Genomic DNA, 16629 nt, shown 5'->3' with positions numbered 1-16629 from the left:
GGGCTAACCAAACTGGAAGCAATACGGTGGAGGAGGATTTCCTGGAGTGCATAAGGAATGGTTTGAGAGACCAATATGTCAAGGAACCAACTAGTGGGGAGGCCATCTTAGACTGGGTGTTGTGTAATGAGAGAGGATTAATTAGCAATCTTGTTGTGCGAGGCCCCTTGGGGAAGAGTGACCATAATATGGTGGAATTCTACATTAGGATGGAGAAGGAAACAGTTAATTCAAAAGACCATGGTCCAGAATTAAAGAAGGGCAACTTTGAAGGTATGAGGCGTGAATTGGCTAGGATAGATTGGCGAATGATACTTAAGGGGTTGACAGTGGATGGGCAATGGCAGACATTTATAGATTACATGGATGAACTACAACAATTGTACATCCCTGTCTGGCGTAAAAATAAAAAAGGGAAGGTGGCTCAACCGTGGCTATCAAGGGAAATCAGGGATAGTATTAAAGCCAAGGAAGTGGCCTACAAATTGGCCAGAAATAGCAACAAACCCAGGGACTAGGAGAAATTTAGAACTCAGCAGAGGAGGACAAAGGGTTTGATTAGGGCAGAGAAAATAGAGTACGAGAGGAAGCTTGCAGGGACCATTATGACAGACTGCAATAGCTTCGATAGATAGTGAAGAGAAAAAGTTTAGTAAAGACAAACGTAGGTCCACTGCAGTCAGAATCAGGGGAAGTCATAACTGGGAACAAAGAAATGGCAGACCAATTGAACAAGTACTTTGGTTCGGTATTCACTAAGGAGGGCACAAACAACCTTCCAGATATAAAAGGAGTCAGAGGGTCCAGTAAGGAGAAGGAACTGAGGGAAAACCTTATTAGTCGGGAAATTGTGTTGGGGAAATTGATGGGATTGAAGGCCGATAAATCCCCAGGGCCTGATGGACTGCATCCCAGAGTACTCAAGGAGGTGGCCTTGGAAATAGCAGATGCATTGACAGTCATTTTCCAACATTCCATAGACTCGATCAGTTCCTTATGGAGTGGAGGGTAGCCAATGTAACCCCACTTTTTAAAAAAAAGGAGGGAGAGAGAAAACAGGGAATTATAGACCGGTCAGCCCGACATCGGTCGTGGGTAAAATGATAATCAATTATTAAGGATGTCATAGCAGCGCACTTGGAAAAAGGTGACATGATAGGTCCAAGTCAGCATGGATTTGTGAAAGGGAAATCATGCTTGACAAATCTTCTGGAATTTTTTGAGGATCTTTCCAGTAGAGTGGACAAGGTAGAACCAGTTGATTAGTGTATTTGGACTTCCAGAAGGCTTTTGACAAGGTCCCACACAAGAGATTAATGTGCAAAGTTAAAGCACATGGGATTGGGGGTAGTGTGCTGACGTGGATTGAGAACTGATTGGCAGACAGGAAGCAACGAGTAGGAGTAAATGGGTACTTTTCAGAATGGCAAGCAGTGACTAGTGGGGCACCACAAGGTTCTGTGCTGGGGCCCCAGCTGTTTACATTGTACATTAATGATTTAGACGAGGGGATTAAATGTAGTATCTCCAAATTTGCGGATGACACTAAGTTGGGTGGCAGTGTGAGCTGCGAGGTGGATGCTATGAGGCTGCAGTGACTTGGATAGGTTCGGTGAGTGGGCAAATGCATGGCAGATGAAGTATAATGTGGATATATGTGAGGTTATCCACTTTGGTGGTAAAAACAGAGAGACAGACTATTATCTGAATGGTGACAGATTAGAAAAAGGGAAGGTGCAACGGGACCTGGGTGTCATGGTACATCAGTCACTGAAGGTTGGCATGCAGGTGGTTAAGAAAGCAAATGGCATGTTGGCCTTCATAGCAAGGGGATTTGAGTACAGGGGCAGGGAGGTGTTATTACAGTTGTACAGGGCCTTGGTGAGGCCACACCTGGAGTATTGTGTACAGTTTTGGTCTCCTAACCTGAGGAAGGACATTCTTGCTATTGAGGGAGTGCAGCGAAGTTTCACCAGACTGATTCTCGGGATGGCGGGACTGACATATCAAGAAAGACTGGATCAACTGGGCTTGTATTCACTGGAGTTCAGAAGAATGAGAGGGGATCTCATAGAAACGATTAAAATTCTGACGGGTTTAGACAGGTTAGATGCAGGGAGAATGTTCCCAATGTTGGGGAAGTCCAGAACCAGGGGTCACAGTCTAAGGATAAGGGGTAAGCCATTTAGGACCGAGATGAGGAGAAACTTCTTCACCCAGAGAGTGGTGAACCTGTGGAATTCTCTACCACAGAAAGTTGTTGAGGCCAATTCGCTAAATATATTCAAAAAGGAGTTAGATGTAGTCCTTACTACAAGGGTGATCAAGGGGTATGGCGAGAAAGCAGGAATGGGGTACTGAAGTTGCATGTTCAGCCATGAACTCATTGAATGGCGGTGCAGGATTGAAGGGCCGAATGGCCTACTCCTGCACCTATTTTCTATGTTTCAATGTTACTAGTACGCGGATGATGCCTGCTTCTGCGCACATTCAGAGGCTGAACTCCAAGATATAGTCAATGTATTCACTGAGGCATATGAAAGCATGGGCCTTACGCTTAACATCTGTAAGACAAAGGTCCTCCACCTGCCTGTCCCCACTGCATTGCAATGCCCTCCAATCATCAAGATTCACGGCGTGGCCCTCGACAACGTGGACCATTTCCCATATCTCAAGAGCCTCTTATCAACAAAGGCAGACATTGATGCGAAGATTCAACATTTCCTCAGATGGCCGAAGGCTGCACTATCGCACTGGAGGCGAAGTGTCTTTGAAGACCAGGTCCTCAAATCTACCACTAAGCTCATGGTCTACAGGGCTGTAGTAATACCTGCCTTCTGCATGGATCTGAGGCATGGACGATGTATAGAAGGCACCTCAAGTCGCTGGAGATATATCCTGCAAATCCTCTGGGAGGACAGGCGCACCAACATCAGTGTCCTCGTCCAGGCCAACATCCTCAGTATTGAAGCACTGACCACACTCGATCAGCTTCACGGGCCAGGCCACATAGTTCGCATGCCAGATACGAGACTTCCTAAGCAAATGCTTTATGCGGAGCTCCTTCATGGTAAACGAGCCAAAGGTGGGCAGCGGAAGCGTTACAAGGACCCCCTCAAAGCTTCCCTGGTAAAGTGTGACATCACCACTGACACCTGGGAGACCCTGGGCGAAGACCGCCAGAGGTGGAGAAAGTGTATCCGGGAGGGCATTGAGTTTTTCGAGTCTCAACACAAAGAGGTCAGGCTCAGACAGCGGAAGGAGCGGGCGGCAAACCAGCCCTACCCACCCCTTCACTCGACGAATGTCTGTCCCACCTGTGACCGAGTTTGTGGCTCTCATATTGGACAATTCAGTCACCAGAGAACTCAATTTGGGAGTGGAAACAAGTCTTCCTCGATTCCGAGGGACTACCTATGATGATGATGATGGTCACCAAGACAAGACCTGGACCAGCCAGGACCAGATTTTAAATTGGTGGTGAAGAGTTGCATCCTCAAAGGTGATTGGTCTGCCATACCCAAGCAAATGTGCGAGGAGACCAAACCTTACATTCGTCGCAAAGATGAACTGTCTTTTCAGTCGGATTGTATACTGTGGGGCAATCATGCTGTTATGCCCAAGAAAGGGAGGGAGAAATTTGTACGTGAGCTACATAGCACACATCCTGGCATTGTAACGATGAAAGCCATTGCCAGGTCTCACGTATGGTGGCCGGGAATTGACTCTGAGCTGGAATCATGTGTGCATCAGTGCAACACTTGCATGCAGTTCAGCAAAGCATCAGCGGAATTGCTGCTGAATCTGTGGTCATGGCCATCTAAACCATGGTCCAGGATCCACATAGACTTTGCAGGCCCCTTCCTGGGGAAGATTTTTTTTTAAGTTATGGTGGATGCATATTTGAAGTGGATAGAGTGTAGAATCAGGTCATCCAGTACACCCACAGCTACCACTGAGAATCTCAGTGTCATGTTCACGACACATGGTCTGCCTGACATCGTTATTAGCGACAACAGATCGTGCTTCACCAGTCAGGAGTTTCAAGAATTCATGAAACTCAATGGTGTCAAACGTGTAAGGTCAGCACCATTCAATCCTGCATCCAATGGGCAAGTAGAACGTGCTGTCCAAATCATAAAGGTGAGTATGAAGCGAGTAACCCAAGGAACACTGTAGACCCGCCTGGCATGCATACTGCTTAGTTACAGGACAAGACCCCACACGTGCGTGCAGCCCAATGGCTTCCAACAGTTATGCCATCTAGTGGCTCGTAATCCCAAGAGTACATACATAACAATAGTGATTGGTGGTTTAGGCCCGTGTGATTCCAGGATACACATACGATCCTGGAAGACATGTTCCCATACGCTGGACTGCAAAACTAAGCCTCCGAGCGCAATCCTACATTCCCCCAGGTCCAGCAGGTATTTTCATAATTTTTTTTCAGTCGGTGGCGTTCACCCGCAGGAAGCCTCCGCCCACAATTGCCCCCCCCCCCCACCACGAGCAAATCATTTACCAAACAAACTCCACTATTCACATTTTGTTTAGCACAAGCATGATAACCTATTCTGATCAACAGCTGGATGAACCTATTACTAATTCTCCTTCTTCTAACTATTGCCAGTAGGAAAGCCCAGCTTGCAGCCCTTTAGCACAACACCTTTCCTTCTGGTTCCAGTAGTACAGGAACCAATGTGCCTGGTAGATTTGATAATCTCAGTCGGTACTTACCCCAACTAGTCCCATTTCCAACCAGATATCTCACTAGCATCTTTTTGAAGGTCTGCAACTACTTCTACCCTTTTAAAATAATAGTCGGCCAATCTGTCCTGCATCATCATAAACCAGAGCACCTCCGCCAAATTGGTTTGAGATCACTTCTTTGATCTGTAAAAGTTATTTTCTCATCAGTTGGTTCTTCCAATCTGCTCCCCCATGTCCCCCCTCACCCCACTACCTTGATAAATGATGTTCTACATGGTGAAGTTTGGATTTCCCTATAATGAGAGCCTGCACATTATATCCAGTCTATGCACAAGAGATCCCTGATATTCAAAAGCTAGAAGCAATGTTTGAGCAGTGAAAGATAAACAATTTACTTACTGCTGGAAGTGCAAAGAAAGATATAGCAAATACAGAGAAGCAAGATGCTATTGTCTTTCCAATCCATGTCTGTGGAACTTTGTCACCATAGCCAATTGTTGTAACTGTTACCTAAGAAAAACAAGCAAAGATCAGTGAAATTACAAAATGTAGTTAGCAGTATGCTTTAAATTTGCTATCTTTAACAGAGCCTGCCACTATCTAAGGTTTTTGTTGACTTCTGGATACTGTTGAATGGATAAGGAACAAATCTGAGTTTTTGTCATTGCTTCCAGAGAAAATATTTTTGTTCAAAATGCTTCCCTATTATATATTTTATATATATATATAAATTAACTAAAAAAAATGCTTGATGTTTCCTTTTAAAAACATCAGTTTCATAAGCTGATGTGGTATGTTAGGTTTGCATCGTTAATGATGTGAAAAGCAAGTCCGGAGGAGTATTTTCTATTCAAAGTTTATCCTGACTAAAGATACACTGTACATACAAAAGGTTTGTTTAACTTTTCTCAAAAATGTAATTTTTTCTGCTGCAGGGAGGTATGCCTGCAGGACTTTTTTTCTACTCGGGCACTCCACGACATCACAAACAGAAATGAGTTCTCATGTGCCCTGGATTGATTCCATTGCAAACAGTAGAGGTCATGGCATTGGACTAGCCCGAGAACTGATTCAGGGGCTGACATTGGAGAACTTCCCGCCCACTGCCGCCGACATTCCTCTCGTCGAACCGCCCAGTGGCCTGGAACGGGTGGGAGGGGAGAGCCGCTGGGAAGTGCCCACAGACATTAGCGGACGACCGATGCGCGCAAGTACACTCCCGCCCGTCGAGATGCCATATTCACCCGGGTGGGAGTCGGCGGCAGAATGGCAGTGGACCACTGAGTGCAGGCAGCTCCGAGCTCAACGGCAAATGTGAAGATGCTGTGAAAAAGGTTCGTGAAGTTTAGTTAAATTATTTCTTTACAGGTACTTACCTGGATGGGGTCCCCTGAAGGTCGTCAGATGTTCTTTTATGTTTTTGATGGTTTTTATTTTTAGTTCTTCAACCCTCTGTGCGCCCGACTCCATCCTCGGTGGCACTCGGGCAGCAAGCGCCTCTGCTGCCAAGAATGAGCGCTCCTGCCGGCTGCCACCCAGATTGGCAGCATACATTGCGGATTTGCCGCCCGCCAAACTTCGAGGGACCTGGGTGATGAAAATCCCACCCAAAGAACAGTCAGGGATCTCGTAAGTTCCTAGATGCATGCAGAGCGGAGATGCTGAGCGACTTTTTTTTTTTTATTGAGGGCATCGGGCACACTGGGGTTTTCAGGAAACTGATTGAGACCAAAGACTTGACCTTGGAAGCGACAGCTATGATAGCCCAGACAATTCTCTCAGGGGAGGAAGAGACCAGAATGATTTATGGCAACAATCTTGGCACAAATGCGGCAAACGACCAGGGAGTCAACATAGTTAACACGGCACACAGTTCTCTAGGCAGACAAGGGCAATCGGACATGCCCCAACATGTAGTCGAACCCAAAGGGGGAATTCAACAGAGACAATGGCTAGCTGAAGGGCGATTCATGCCATCGCAATGGACAATGCGGCCAGTAATGGGGCCATCAACACCTGTTAATAGTGCGCTTAAGGACAGTTACAGAGACAGTCAGACGATCGACTGGTAATGGACCTTTTGTTTCCAACAACGGGGCCTCCAGCTTATGCTGGAGGTGTGGAGACAAACACCCAGCCAGAGCTTGCAGATATCAGCAATATACCTGCAGAAACTGCAACATCAGCGGTCACTTGGCGCGTATGTGCAGGAAGCCTGCAGTCAGGTTGATGTACGAGGAGGACAGGCCTGATCCAAGCCCTATGAGGCCAAATGAATACTGGGGGAAATTGCTGGAAGCTGAAGTTCAGAGAGTTCATGTGGAGCACATATGCAGTTCATATACCAGGACGCCACCGATAATGAAGAAAGTGCTCCTCAATGGCATCCCAGTGTTAATGGAGCTAGATACGGGGGCCAGCCAGTCCCCGATGAGTATCAAACAGTTCGACAAGTTGTGGGCGTCCAAGGTCAGGAGGCCAAAATTATTGCCGATTGACGAACAGCTACGGACATATATAAAGGAGATCATTCCGGTGCTCGGCAGCGCCACGGTAGTCGTGACGCACAAAGATTCGGAGAACAGGTTGCCACTCTGGATTGTCCTGGGGGACGGTCCCGCACTACTGGGCTGGAATTGGCTTGCGGTCATTAACTAGAAATGGGGCGATGTCAATGCAATTTCTTCTGTGGAGCGAGTATCATGCTCACAGGTCCTGGACAAATTTGACTCATTATTTCAATCCGGCATCGGCACTTTCATGGGGGCCAAGGTAGTGATTCACATAAAACCGGATGCTAGGCCAGTACACCGCCGTACGTGATGCTGGAAAAGATAGAATGCAAATTGGACGGCCTGCTGAGGGAAGGCATCATGTCGCCAGTCGAATTCAGTGACTGGGCGAGTCCGATCGTGCCGGTGCTCAAGGCGGATGGGTCAGTCAGGATATGTGGTGATTACAAGGCCACCATCAATCGGGTGTCACTCCAAGACCAGTACCCGCTACCGAGAGCGGAGGACCTCTTTGCGACGCTATCCAGTGGCAAACTTTTTTCAAATTTGGACCTGACCTCAGCTGAGATGACCCAGGAGCTGGTGAGTGAGTCGAAGAAGCTGACCACCATCACGACACACAAGGGGTTGTTTGAGTATAACAGATGTCCATTCGGGATTTGTTCGGCCACCGTGATTTTTCAGCGAAATTGGGAAAGCCTCCTCAAGTCGATTCCAAGGACGGTGATTTTCCAAGACGACATCCTCATCACGGGTCGCGATACTGAAGAACACCTCCACAACCTGGAGGAGCTGCTACGCAGACTGGACCATGTATGGGTGCGACTGAAAAAGGCGAAGTGCGTCTTCTTAGCTCGAGGTAGAATTCCTGAGGAGGAGGGTAGCAGCAGACGGGATCAGACCTACTGCAGCTAAAACAGAAGCGATCCAGCGAGCACCCAGACCCCGTAACACGACGGAGCTGCGTTTGTTCCTGGGGCTCCTGAACTATTTTGGCAACTTTCTTCCTAAATTGAGCACGCTGTTAGAGCCGCTACACGTGCTCCTACGCAAAGGTCACGATTGGGTCTGGGGGGACAGCCAGGAAAGGGCTTTTGATGGAGCATAACAAATTGCGTGCTCTAACAAACTGTTAACGTTATATGACCCGTGTAAGAAACTAGTTTTAACGTGCGATGCATCGTCCTATGGGGTCGGGTGTGTGTTGCAGCATGTGAATGCCAATGGTCAGTTACAGCCGGTAGCTTATGCCTCCAGAAGTGTGTCCTGAGCAGAAAGGGGCTACGGGATGGTAGAAAAGGAACGCTAGCATGTGTATATGCAGTAAAAACAATGCACCAGTACCTGTTTGGCAGGAAATTTGAGCTAGAGACAGATCACAAACCCCCAACGTCTCTTTTGGCCGACAACAAGGCCATAAATGCAAATGCATCGGCCTGCATACAGAGGTGGGCACTTACGTTAGCCGCCTATGACTACACAATTCACTCAGCAGGCTACCACTAGCCACCAGTGAGGGGGCAGCTGAGCATGATGCTGAGATGGTCATGGCTGACGAAGCTTTCGAAAGTGAAGGCTCACCTGTGACAGCCCGTCAGATTAAAGTCTGGACAAATAAAGACTCGCTACTGTCTTTAGTTAAGAAATGTGTCCTGAATGGGGACTTGCAGCCATGTACGGGGCATGCCCTGAGGAGTTTAAACCGTTCCATAGGCGCAAGGATGATCTGTCGATTCAGGTCGATTGCCTACTGTGGGGAAACCGAGTAGTCATGCCCCAGAAGGGCAGAGAGGTGTTTATCAGAGAACTTCACAATGAGCACCCGGGCATTGTTATGATGAAGGCAATTGCCAGGTCACACGTTTGGTGGCCAGGGATAGATGTAGACCTGGAATTGTGTGTTCACAGGTGCAACACGTGTGCTCAGCTGGGCAACGCACTCAGGGAAGCCCCACTTAGCCCCTGGTCCTGGCCCGCCAAGCCATGGTCACACATCCATGTGGACTACACAGGTCCTTTCATGGGAAAAATGTTTTTGGTTGTAGTAGACGCCTGCTCCAAATGGATTGAGTGTGCCATTTTAAATTCAAGCACATCCTCTGCCACGATAGAAAGTCTACGGGCAATGTTCACCGCCCATGGTCTACCGGATGTCTTCATCAGCAACAATGGCCCGTGCTTCACAAGCACTGAATTCCAGGACTTCATGGCAGGCAATGGTATCAACCATGTCAAACGGCCAGGCAGAACGAGCAGTGCAGATAATCAAACAGGGGATGCTCAGAATCCAAGGGGGTTCCCTACAAAGCCACTTATCACCCCTCTTGTTGGCCAATAGATTCCGACCATACTCGCTCACAGGGGTTCCACCGCAGAGCTGCTAATGAAAAGGACGCTCAAAACTAGGTTATCCCTTATACACCCTATGAAAGAAATTGTTGAGAGCAGGTGTCTTTCACAATGTGACTACCATGACAGGAATGCGAGGGCGCGATGTATTGATGTCAATGACCCTGTTTTTGTCCTTAATTATGCTGCAGGGCCCAAATAGCTTGCAGGCACTGTGATTGCCAAAGAGGGGAAATAGGGTTTTGGTAGTTAAACTTACCAATGGACAAATCTTACCAGTGGATCAAACTAAAAAGGAGGTTCAGCAACCCCATAGAAGCAGAGGAAGAACACGATGTAGAGTTCACTCCACCACAGGTGACCGAACACTGGAACCAAGTGGAGGAGAACCCAGTCCGGACAGGCCTGAGGCACCGCAAACAGCAGACACAGGCCAGCGCCCAACAACCGGAGCCCCAACTCAGGCGCTCTACAAGGGAGCGTGAACCACCAGAGAGACTTAACCTGTGATCCCAATAAGACTTTGGGGGGGGGGGGGGGGGGGGGAAGTGATGTCAAAGGGAAAGCTCCACCCATCGTCTGCCTCTTGAGTTCTTGGTAATAAAGGTAACTGGTCACAGAGTGATCTTTTCTCAAGTATGGGCCTCGTGTGCATTTATACTGTATAGTAAGGACATATTAGAGACATTCACCAAGTTCGGGCCCCTAGAGTTTCATGACACCAAGAAAAGCATTCCATCATCTACATTCCCTTCATTACATGGCAAGACTTGTATTGCTGCTTCATTTATTTTACAACACTGCAGCAAATTGGGTCGCAATACAGCATAGTAAAGAGAGAACATCTTTAGTAATTATCAATTCAAAAGTGTGTCCTGTGGATTTTGATGCATTTTTCAAAAATATGTAGAATACTAACCCTAAAATACAAAATGAGAGCATGTTGAACTAATCTTACTCTCGTGTGAAAATGTCATTAACAGTATAGTATCAAATACAAAATAACTCACCACACCCCACCATAAGGCATCAGCGTAACTTCCAAAGCCAGTCTTCCCTCTCTCATCAACTGCATCTTTCTCAGCCAGATACACAAAATAGGAAGAAAAGATCAGACCCAGAAAACCAATGTACAGTGTTGTTATGAGTTCCTGCAAAACAAAACATTCCATTATCAATAAGGCATCAACTGATTTCCGATAATGGACTGTGTACTTTTGTAGCTTGTAAACCACATCTTAAAAGTGGAGGAGACTTACACAGCAGGTGCACAAAGAACAAGATTCTGTAACCTTGTGCATTTCTCCCTTGGAGAATATTTGCTGAGAAATCAGCTTCTGATTGCAATAACTCAGAAACTATGTGTTCCTTCTTATAGGAACACCTTCCTATTACTAAAATCCCTCCTGCATCACAAAGACAAGTACGCTTATTAATCCAAAATCAAGAAATGAAAAAATAGATGCCAGTACAAAAGATCTACTACCAACTGTCTTTCACCTCTGGCATTTGGGTTAAAACTAACTTTCCCACTCTGATGGTTCTAAACTGTGAGGTCGATTTTAACCTTAGCCACCTGGCACAGACTTGAAATTTCTGATGATCGTAATGACTTAAAATATTTGGTTGATGATTCTAAAAGTTGAAGAGGTGACTTTCAAATAGGAAAAGCCTCCTTCTCCCTGAAATAGGGCACAATCTATTAGAATCCAGCATGGTCATCAGTAATATTTTTTAAACATTACTGTAACTGCAAAAGTCAACAAACCATCTCCAGATTTAACAAAGGCAAAATACTGCAGATGCTGGAAATCAGAAATATAAATAGAAAATTTTGGAAATACTCAGCAGCATCTGTGGAGAGAGAAACAGAGTTAACAGCCCCGTTTTAAATTTTGTGACGCACTTGGAGCACAGGGGCACGATAGCGCACAGAAAACCTGTTAAGTAAATGCAGCGTGTCGGTCAGTGGCTTTTTAAACTCAGCCATCCCATTATAACTTTACTTTTGGGCTTCACGTCCAATCAGCGGCCATAGGTGTGCTGTGGACACACACGTGATCTCAACTCCAGTATTTAAATTTAACTCTCCAAACATGTAATTTGAAAATGTTTGAAGTTGGGAACAAAAGAAGAACAGATTATTAGAGAGTCCAGACGGGCAAAAGCTGCGGCTCATTCCAGTGATGCTTCCCTGGATGTGCTGCTGGGGGCCGAGAGAAGTCGGAGAGAGACTCTTCCCTATCAATGGGAGGAAGAAGCTTTCAGCGTAGACTACGAAGCAATGGTTGGAGGTAGCTTAAGAAGTCAGCAGCAGGAGCGTGGAGCCATGCTCCTGGATTCAGTGTCGAAAGCCAGGTCATGAAAGGTGAGTACTGAGGCACATTAACCTACATCCTGTGCACATCATCCCACCCCCTCATTCTGCCTTGTCCAGCCTACTCTCGTACACCACTCCTCACATCCACTTACCTTGCACCTGCACCCCTCCTTCTCCTTCGATGCACTTCCTCACATCTCCATCTCCTTCGATGCACTTCCTCACATCTCCATCTATCACTCTCACTCACCCTCACGCAATGTCATGCCTCCCCTTCATAGTCACCCTCACCAAATATACTCCATCCATCGGATGAACATAAGCCATTACACTCACTCATCCATCTCTTCTTTCCCTCCTTACAGGAGAAGAGCACACAGAACATCAGGGAGAGGGAGAGAACTGGAAGGGGCCCTCCAAACATCCAGTAGCTGACAAGCACAGAAGAGGCGCACTGGAGATCAGTGGAGTTTCTGCTCCCTGGCTGTTGGAGATGGGGAGCTCCCAACTACCTGGTGAACCAATTAAATCAAAGCTACCTACATGTCATACTGCACTCAGTCAAGTTGACTTGATTTCAACAGTGAGTGAAATATGATCAGCTTCAGTCAGGTTAGCTTCATAATGATAACTTGTAACATTTTTACCTTGCCAGGACTACTTCATGCCTTTTACCTCTCAGGGCCTTTTCGTGTGCAGCTGCAGTCGGTGGAGGTCGCTGATGATGATTCCTTAGAGGAGTGGAGTCCTTCTGAGGGTGCAATGTCACAGGAGTCATGCAGACCATGCACCAGCTCAGATACTCGCACTTCGGCAGGTACAGTAAAGCAGATAAGTTGGGTTTTCACCTAGTGACTCATTTCAGAAGTCAGCAAAAGCAGATGGTGGACACAGGGCAGCAGTGGAGAGTTCACATCACAGGATCAGCCTTCTCCAAGCTCTGCTCAGCTGAACAGAAGCTGTATCTCCAGGGTGTCACTGAGCATCAGCAGGCAATGTGCCATGCATTGACAGTCCTTCAAAGTGGAATTACCACGACAGCAGAAAGATTGGAGGGATCCACCTCAAGCACGGATAGAATGGCCATGCCATGAACCATCATACACTCCAATCAAATGAGTCCATGCATGGCTTTGACACCACCATGCAGACTCTGGATGCCATTATGTCTGCCACCTTAAATACATTGACAGATACCTTAGCCTTACAGGGCTGCACTGATCTGCACAAAAGTATTCTCCAGCACAGAGGTAGCAGTGAAGTGCAGCTGAGTCATGACAGTGAAAACGAAAGGAGATCATGGAAGTAGGGACTCTACTCAAAGCGCTTCAACTTCTCACCTACAGCCCACCTCTGTCAGTAGCCCACATGCTGCTTCATCTCCCGATAGCCGAGTCGGCCCCGACACAGGTGCAGTCTTTGGTCAGGGTCTCTCGGATTCCAAAACTCAGAGGACATCGGCGAAGAGCATCTCAGCAGTCAGAGCAGCGATCTGAGCAGCCTGCCTCTCCCTCTGCCGATGCCACACAGGTTGCACCACGTAGGAGTAGCAGAAAAAGGAAGTGTAAATGTTGTGTATGGAGAAAGAGTCAAAGTGAATACTGTGAACTCAAAGTAATGTATGACCTTAGTCTTTTATTGCAGGTTTCCAGAGGGCCTCTCCAACCTGTGAAGCCTTCTTAAATACCTGTGCTTCCAAGGGATTATGGGATCCCTTGGGACTCCAGAGAATGAGCCCTCTGGTGGCTGTACAGAGTAAATACAAGTCCACATATATAACAACATTCCCCCGCAAAGTCAATAGTGTAACTATTTACAATGTGATTCGATCTAGGGCCCTTCTTGCCCTGGTTGATCGTCTCAGCGTGAAAGTTGGTGTTGTTGAATCATTTATTGGGCCCTCGCTGGGCTACTGTACAGCTGGCCTTGCTGGGCTGCCGAGTGTGTTGGGCCCTGCAGGGCTGCTGTGGATGATGGGTTCTGCTTCGTGGCCAACCATGGTGTCGGTTGCCACTGGTGTGTGTGTTGGGGGATCAAAAAAAAGGTAGGGTCCAAGGTGGGTTGCTCAATGGTAGTCCGTGAATCTGAGTTTGATTTGGTCCAAGTGTTTCCGGTGAATGAGTCCATTTGAAAGTTTGACCCGAAACACCTGCTCCCCTCTTTGGCAACAACAGTGCAGGGAAGCCATTTGGAACCTTGTCCACAATTTAAAATGAATACTGGATCATTGATTTCAATCTCGCGTGACACATTTGCACCATCATGGTATGCACTTTGTTGAAGCCGCCTGTTCACGTAGATCAGGGTGAACTAACGAGAGCCTTGTCTTAAGTGCTCTTTTCATGAGTTCAGCAGGTGGGATCCCAGTGAATGAGTGGGGTCTCGTGCAGTAGCTAAGCAGGACTCGGGATAGGCGAGTCTGCAGTGAACCTTCAGTTACCCTCTTCAAGCCTTGTTTGATGGTTTGCACTGCTCTCTTTGCCTGACCATTAGACACTGGTTTAAACGGGGCAGATATGATAGGTTTGATCCCATTACGGGTGATGAATTCTTTGAACTCAGCACTGGTAAAACATGGCCTGTTTTCGCTCAGCAGGACATCGGGTAAGCTGTGTGTGGCAAACATGGCCCGCAGGCTTTCAGTAGTGGCAGCGGACGTGCTAGCTGACATTATCGCACATTCAATCCACTTGGAGTACACGTCTACAACCACAAGGAACATTTTACCCAAGAACGGGCCTGCATAGTCGACGCATGCCCTAGACCACGGTTTGGAGGGCCACGACCATAAACTTAGCGGCACCTCCCTGGTGCATTGCTTAACTGCGAACATGCATTACATCTGTGAACGCAGGACTCTAAGTCCGCATCGATACCGGGCCACCTTACATGGGATCTGGCTATCACTTTCATCATTACGATGCCTGGGTGGGTGGTGTGGAGGTCATTGATGAAGGTATCTCTGCCTTTCTTGGGGACCACTACTCGATTGCCCCGCAGAAGGCAGTCTGCCTGGAAAGACATTTCATCTTTGCGCCGCTGGAACGACTTTTTCTTCTCCCGCATTTCCACTGGTACACTGGACCAGCTCCCGTGAAGCACACAGCTTTTGACTAGAGATAAGAAGGGGTCCTGGCTTGTCCAGGTTTTGATCTGCCGGGCAGTGACGGGTAATTGCTGACTCTCAAATGCTTCCATAACTATGGCGAGCTCTGTGGGCTGCATCATTTCCACCCCCGTGGTGGGCAACAGCAGCCTACTGAGAGCATCGGCACAGTTTTCTGTGCCTGGCCTGTGGCGGATGGCATAGTTGTATGCGGACAATGTGAGCGCCCATCTCTGGATGCGGGCCGATGCGTTGGTATTTATCCCTTTACTCTTGGAAAACAGGGATAGAAGTGGCTTATGGTCAGTTTCCAATTCGAATTTTAGCCTAAACAGGTATCGGTGCATTTGCTTTACCCCATAGACACACGCTAACGCTTCTTTTTCAATCATGCTGTAGGCCCTCTCAGCCTTGGACAGACTCCTGAATATAAGCAACCGGTTGCAGTTTCCAGAAATCATTAGCTTGTTGCAATACACACCCGACGCCATATGCTGCGCATCACATGCTTGTACCAAACGCTAACATGGATCATACAACACAAGCAATTTGTTTGAGCATAACAATTTTCTCGCTTTTACAAAGGCATTTCCTTGGCTTTTGTCCCAAACCCATTTGCCCCCTTTTCATAGCAAGACATGTAGTGGTTCTAGCAGTGTGCTGAGACCTGGTAAGAAGTTACCAAAGTAGTTCAAGAGTCCCAGAAACGACCGCAGCTCCGTCACGTTCTGTGGCCTCGGTGCGTTCTCGATTGCCTCCGTCTTCGCATTGGTGGGCCTGAAGCCGTCCGTCGCAGTCCTCCTTCCCAGGAACTCCACTTCAGGTGCCAGGAAAACGCACTTCGAGCATTTTAACCTGAGCCTCACGTGGTTGAGTCGATTAAGAACCTCCTCTAGATTCTGCAGATGCTCGACTGTGTTCCGACCTGTAATCAAGATGTCGTCCTGGAAGACCATGGTGTACGGAACCGACTTCAGTCAACTTTCCATGTTTCTCTGGAAGATTGCCGCCACTGATCAGATTCCAAATGGGCATCTGTTATAAACAAAAAGGCCCTTGTGCGTGTTGATGCAGGAGAGAGCCTTCGATGATTCCTCCAGTTCCTGCGTCATGTAGGCTGAAGTCAGCTCCAGTTTCGTGAACGTCTTTCCCCCCGCCAGCGTTGCAAAGAGGTCGTAGGCCTTTGGTAGTGGGCATTGGTCCTGCAGGGAGAAACGATTGATAGTTACTTTGTAAACACCACAGATTCCGACAGTGCCGTCTCCCTGGAAGACTGGGACAATCGGACTGGCTCACTCGCTGAACTCGATCGGTGAAATGATGCCCTCTCTTTGCAGCCAGTCTAGCTCGATTTCCACCCTTTCTCTCATCATGTATGGTGCTGCTCTTGCTTTGTGATGGATGGGTCACGCCCCCGGAATTAGGTGGATCTGCACTTTTGCTCCTTGGAATTTCCTGATGCCTGGTTTGAACAGCGAAGGAAATTTGTTTAAGATCTAGGCACACAAAGTGTTGTCAGCGGGTGATAGCGCTCGGACGTCGTCCCAGTTCCAGCGTGTCTTTCCCAGCCAGCTTCTGCCGAGCAGCGTGGGACCATCGCCCGGTACCACCCAGAGTGGTAGCTTGTGCAC

The 16629-nt window shown here is 47.6% G+C and overlaps 1 protein-coding gene across 1 annotated transcript in view; it reads right to left on the bottom strand.

Moving 5' to 3' along the window:
- The window catches only part of kcnq1.2 (potassium voltage-gated channel, KQT-like subfamily, member 1.2), a 1103902-nt gene that overhangs the window by 949103 nt on the left and 138170 nt on the right, over positions 1-16629 (bottom strand). Inside the window, exons 6-7 of the mRNA XM_070901706.1 lie at positions 10583-10723; positions 5110-5220 (exon numbers count right to left, since the gene is read on the bottom strand). Of these exons, the coding sequence (XP_070757807.1) occupies positions 5110-5220; positions 10583-10723 (252 nt within the window). The remainder of the gene's footprint in view (positions 1-5109; positions 5221-10582; positions 10724-16629) is intronic.

The sequence above is a fragment of the Pristiophorus japonicus genome, chromosome 15 (assembly GCF_044704955.1).
Source record: "Pristiophorus japonicus isolate sPriJap1 chromosome 15, sPriJap1.hap1, whole genome shotgun sequence".
NCBI lineage: Eukaryota > Metazoa > Chordata > Chondrichthyes > Pristiophoridae > Pristiophorus > Pristiophorus japonicus.
This window is presented reverse-complemented; position numbering and strand designations above follow the sequence as displayed.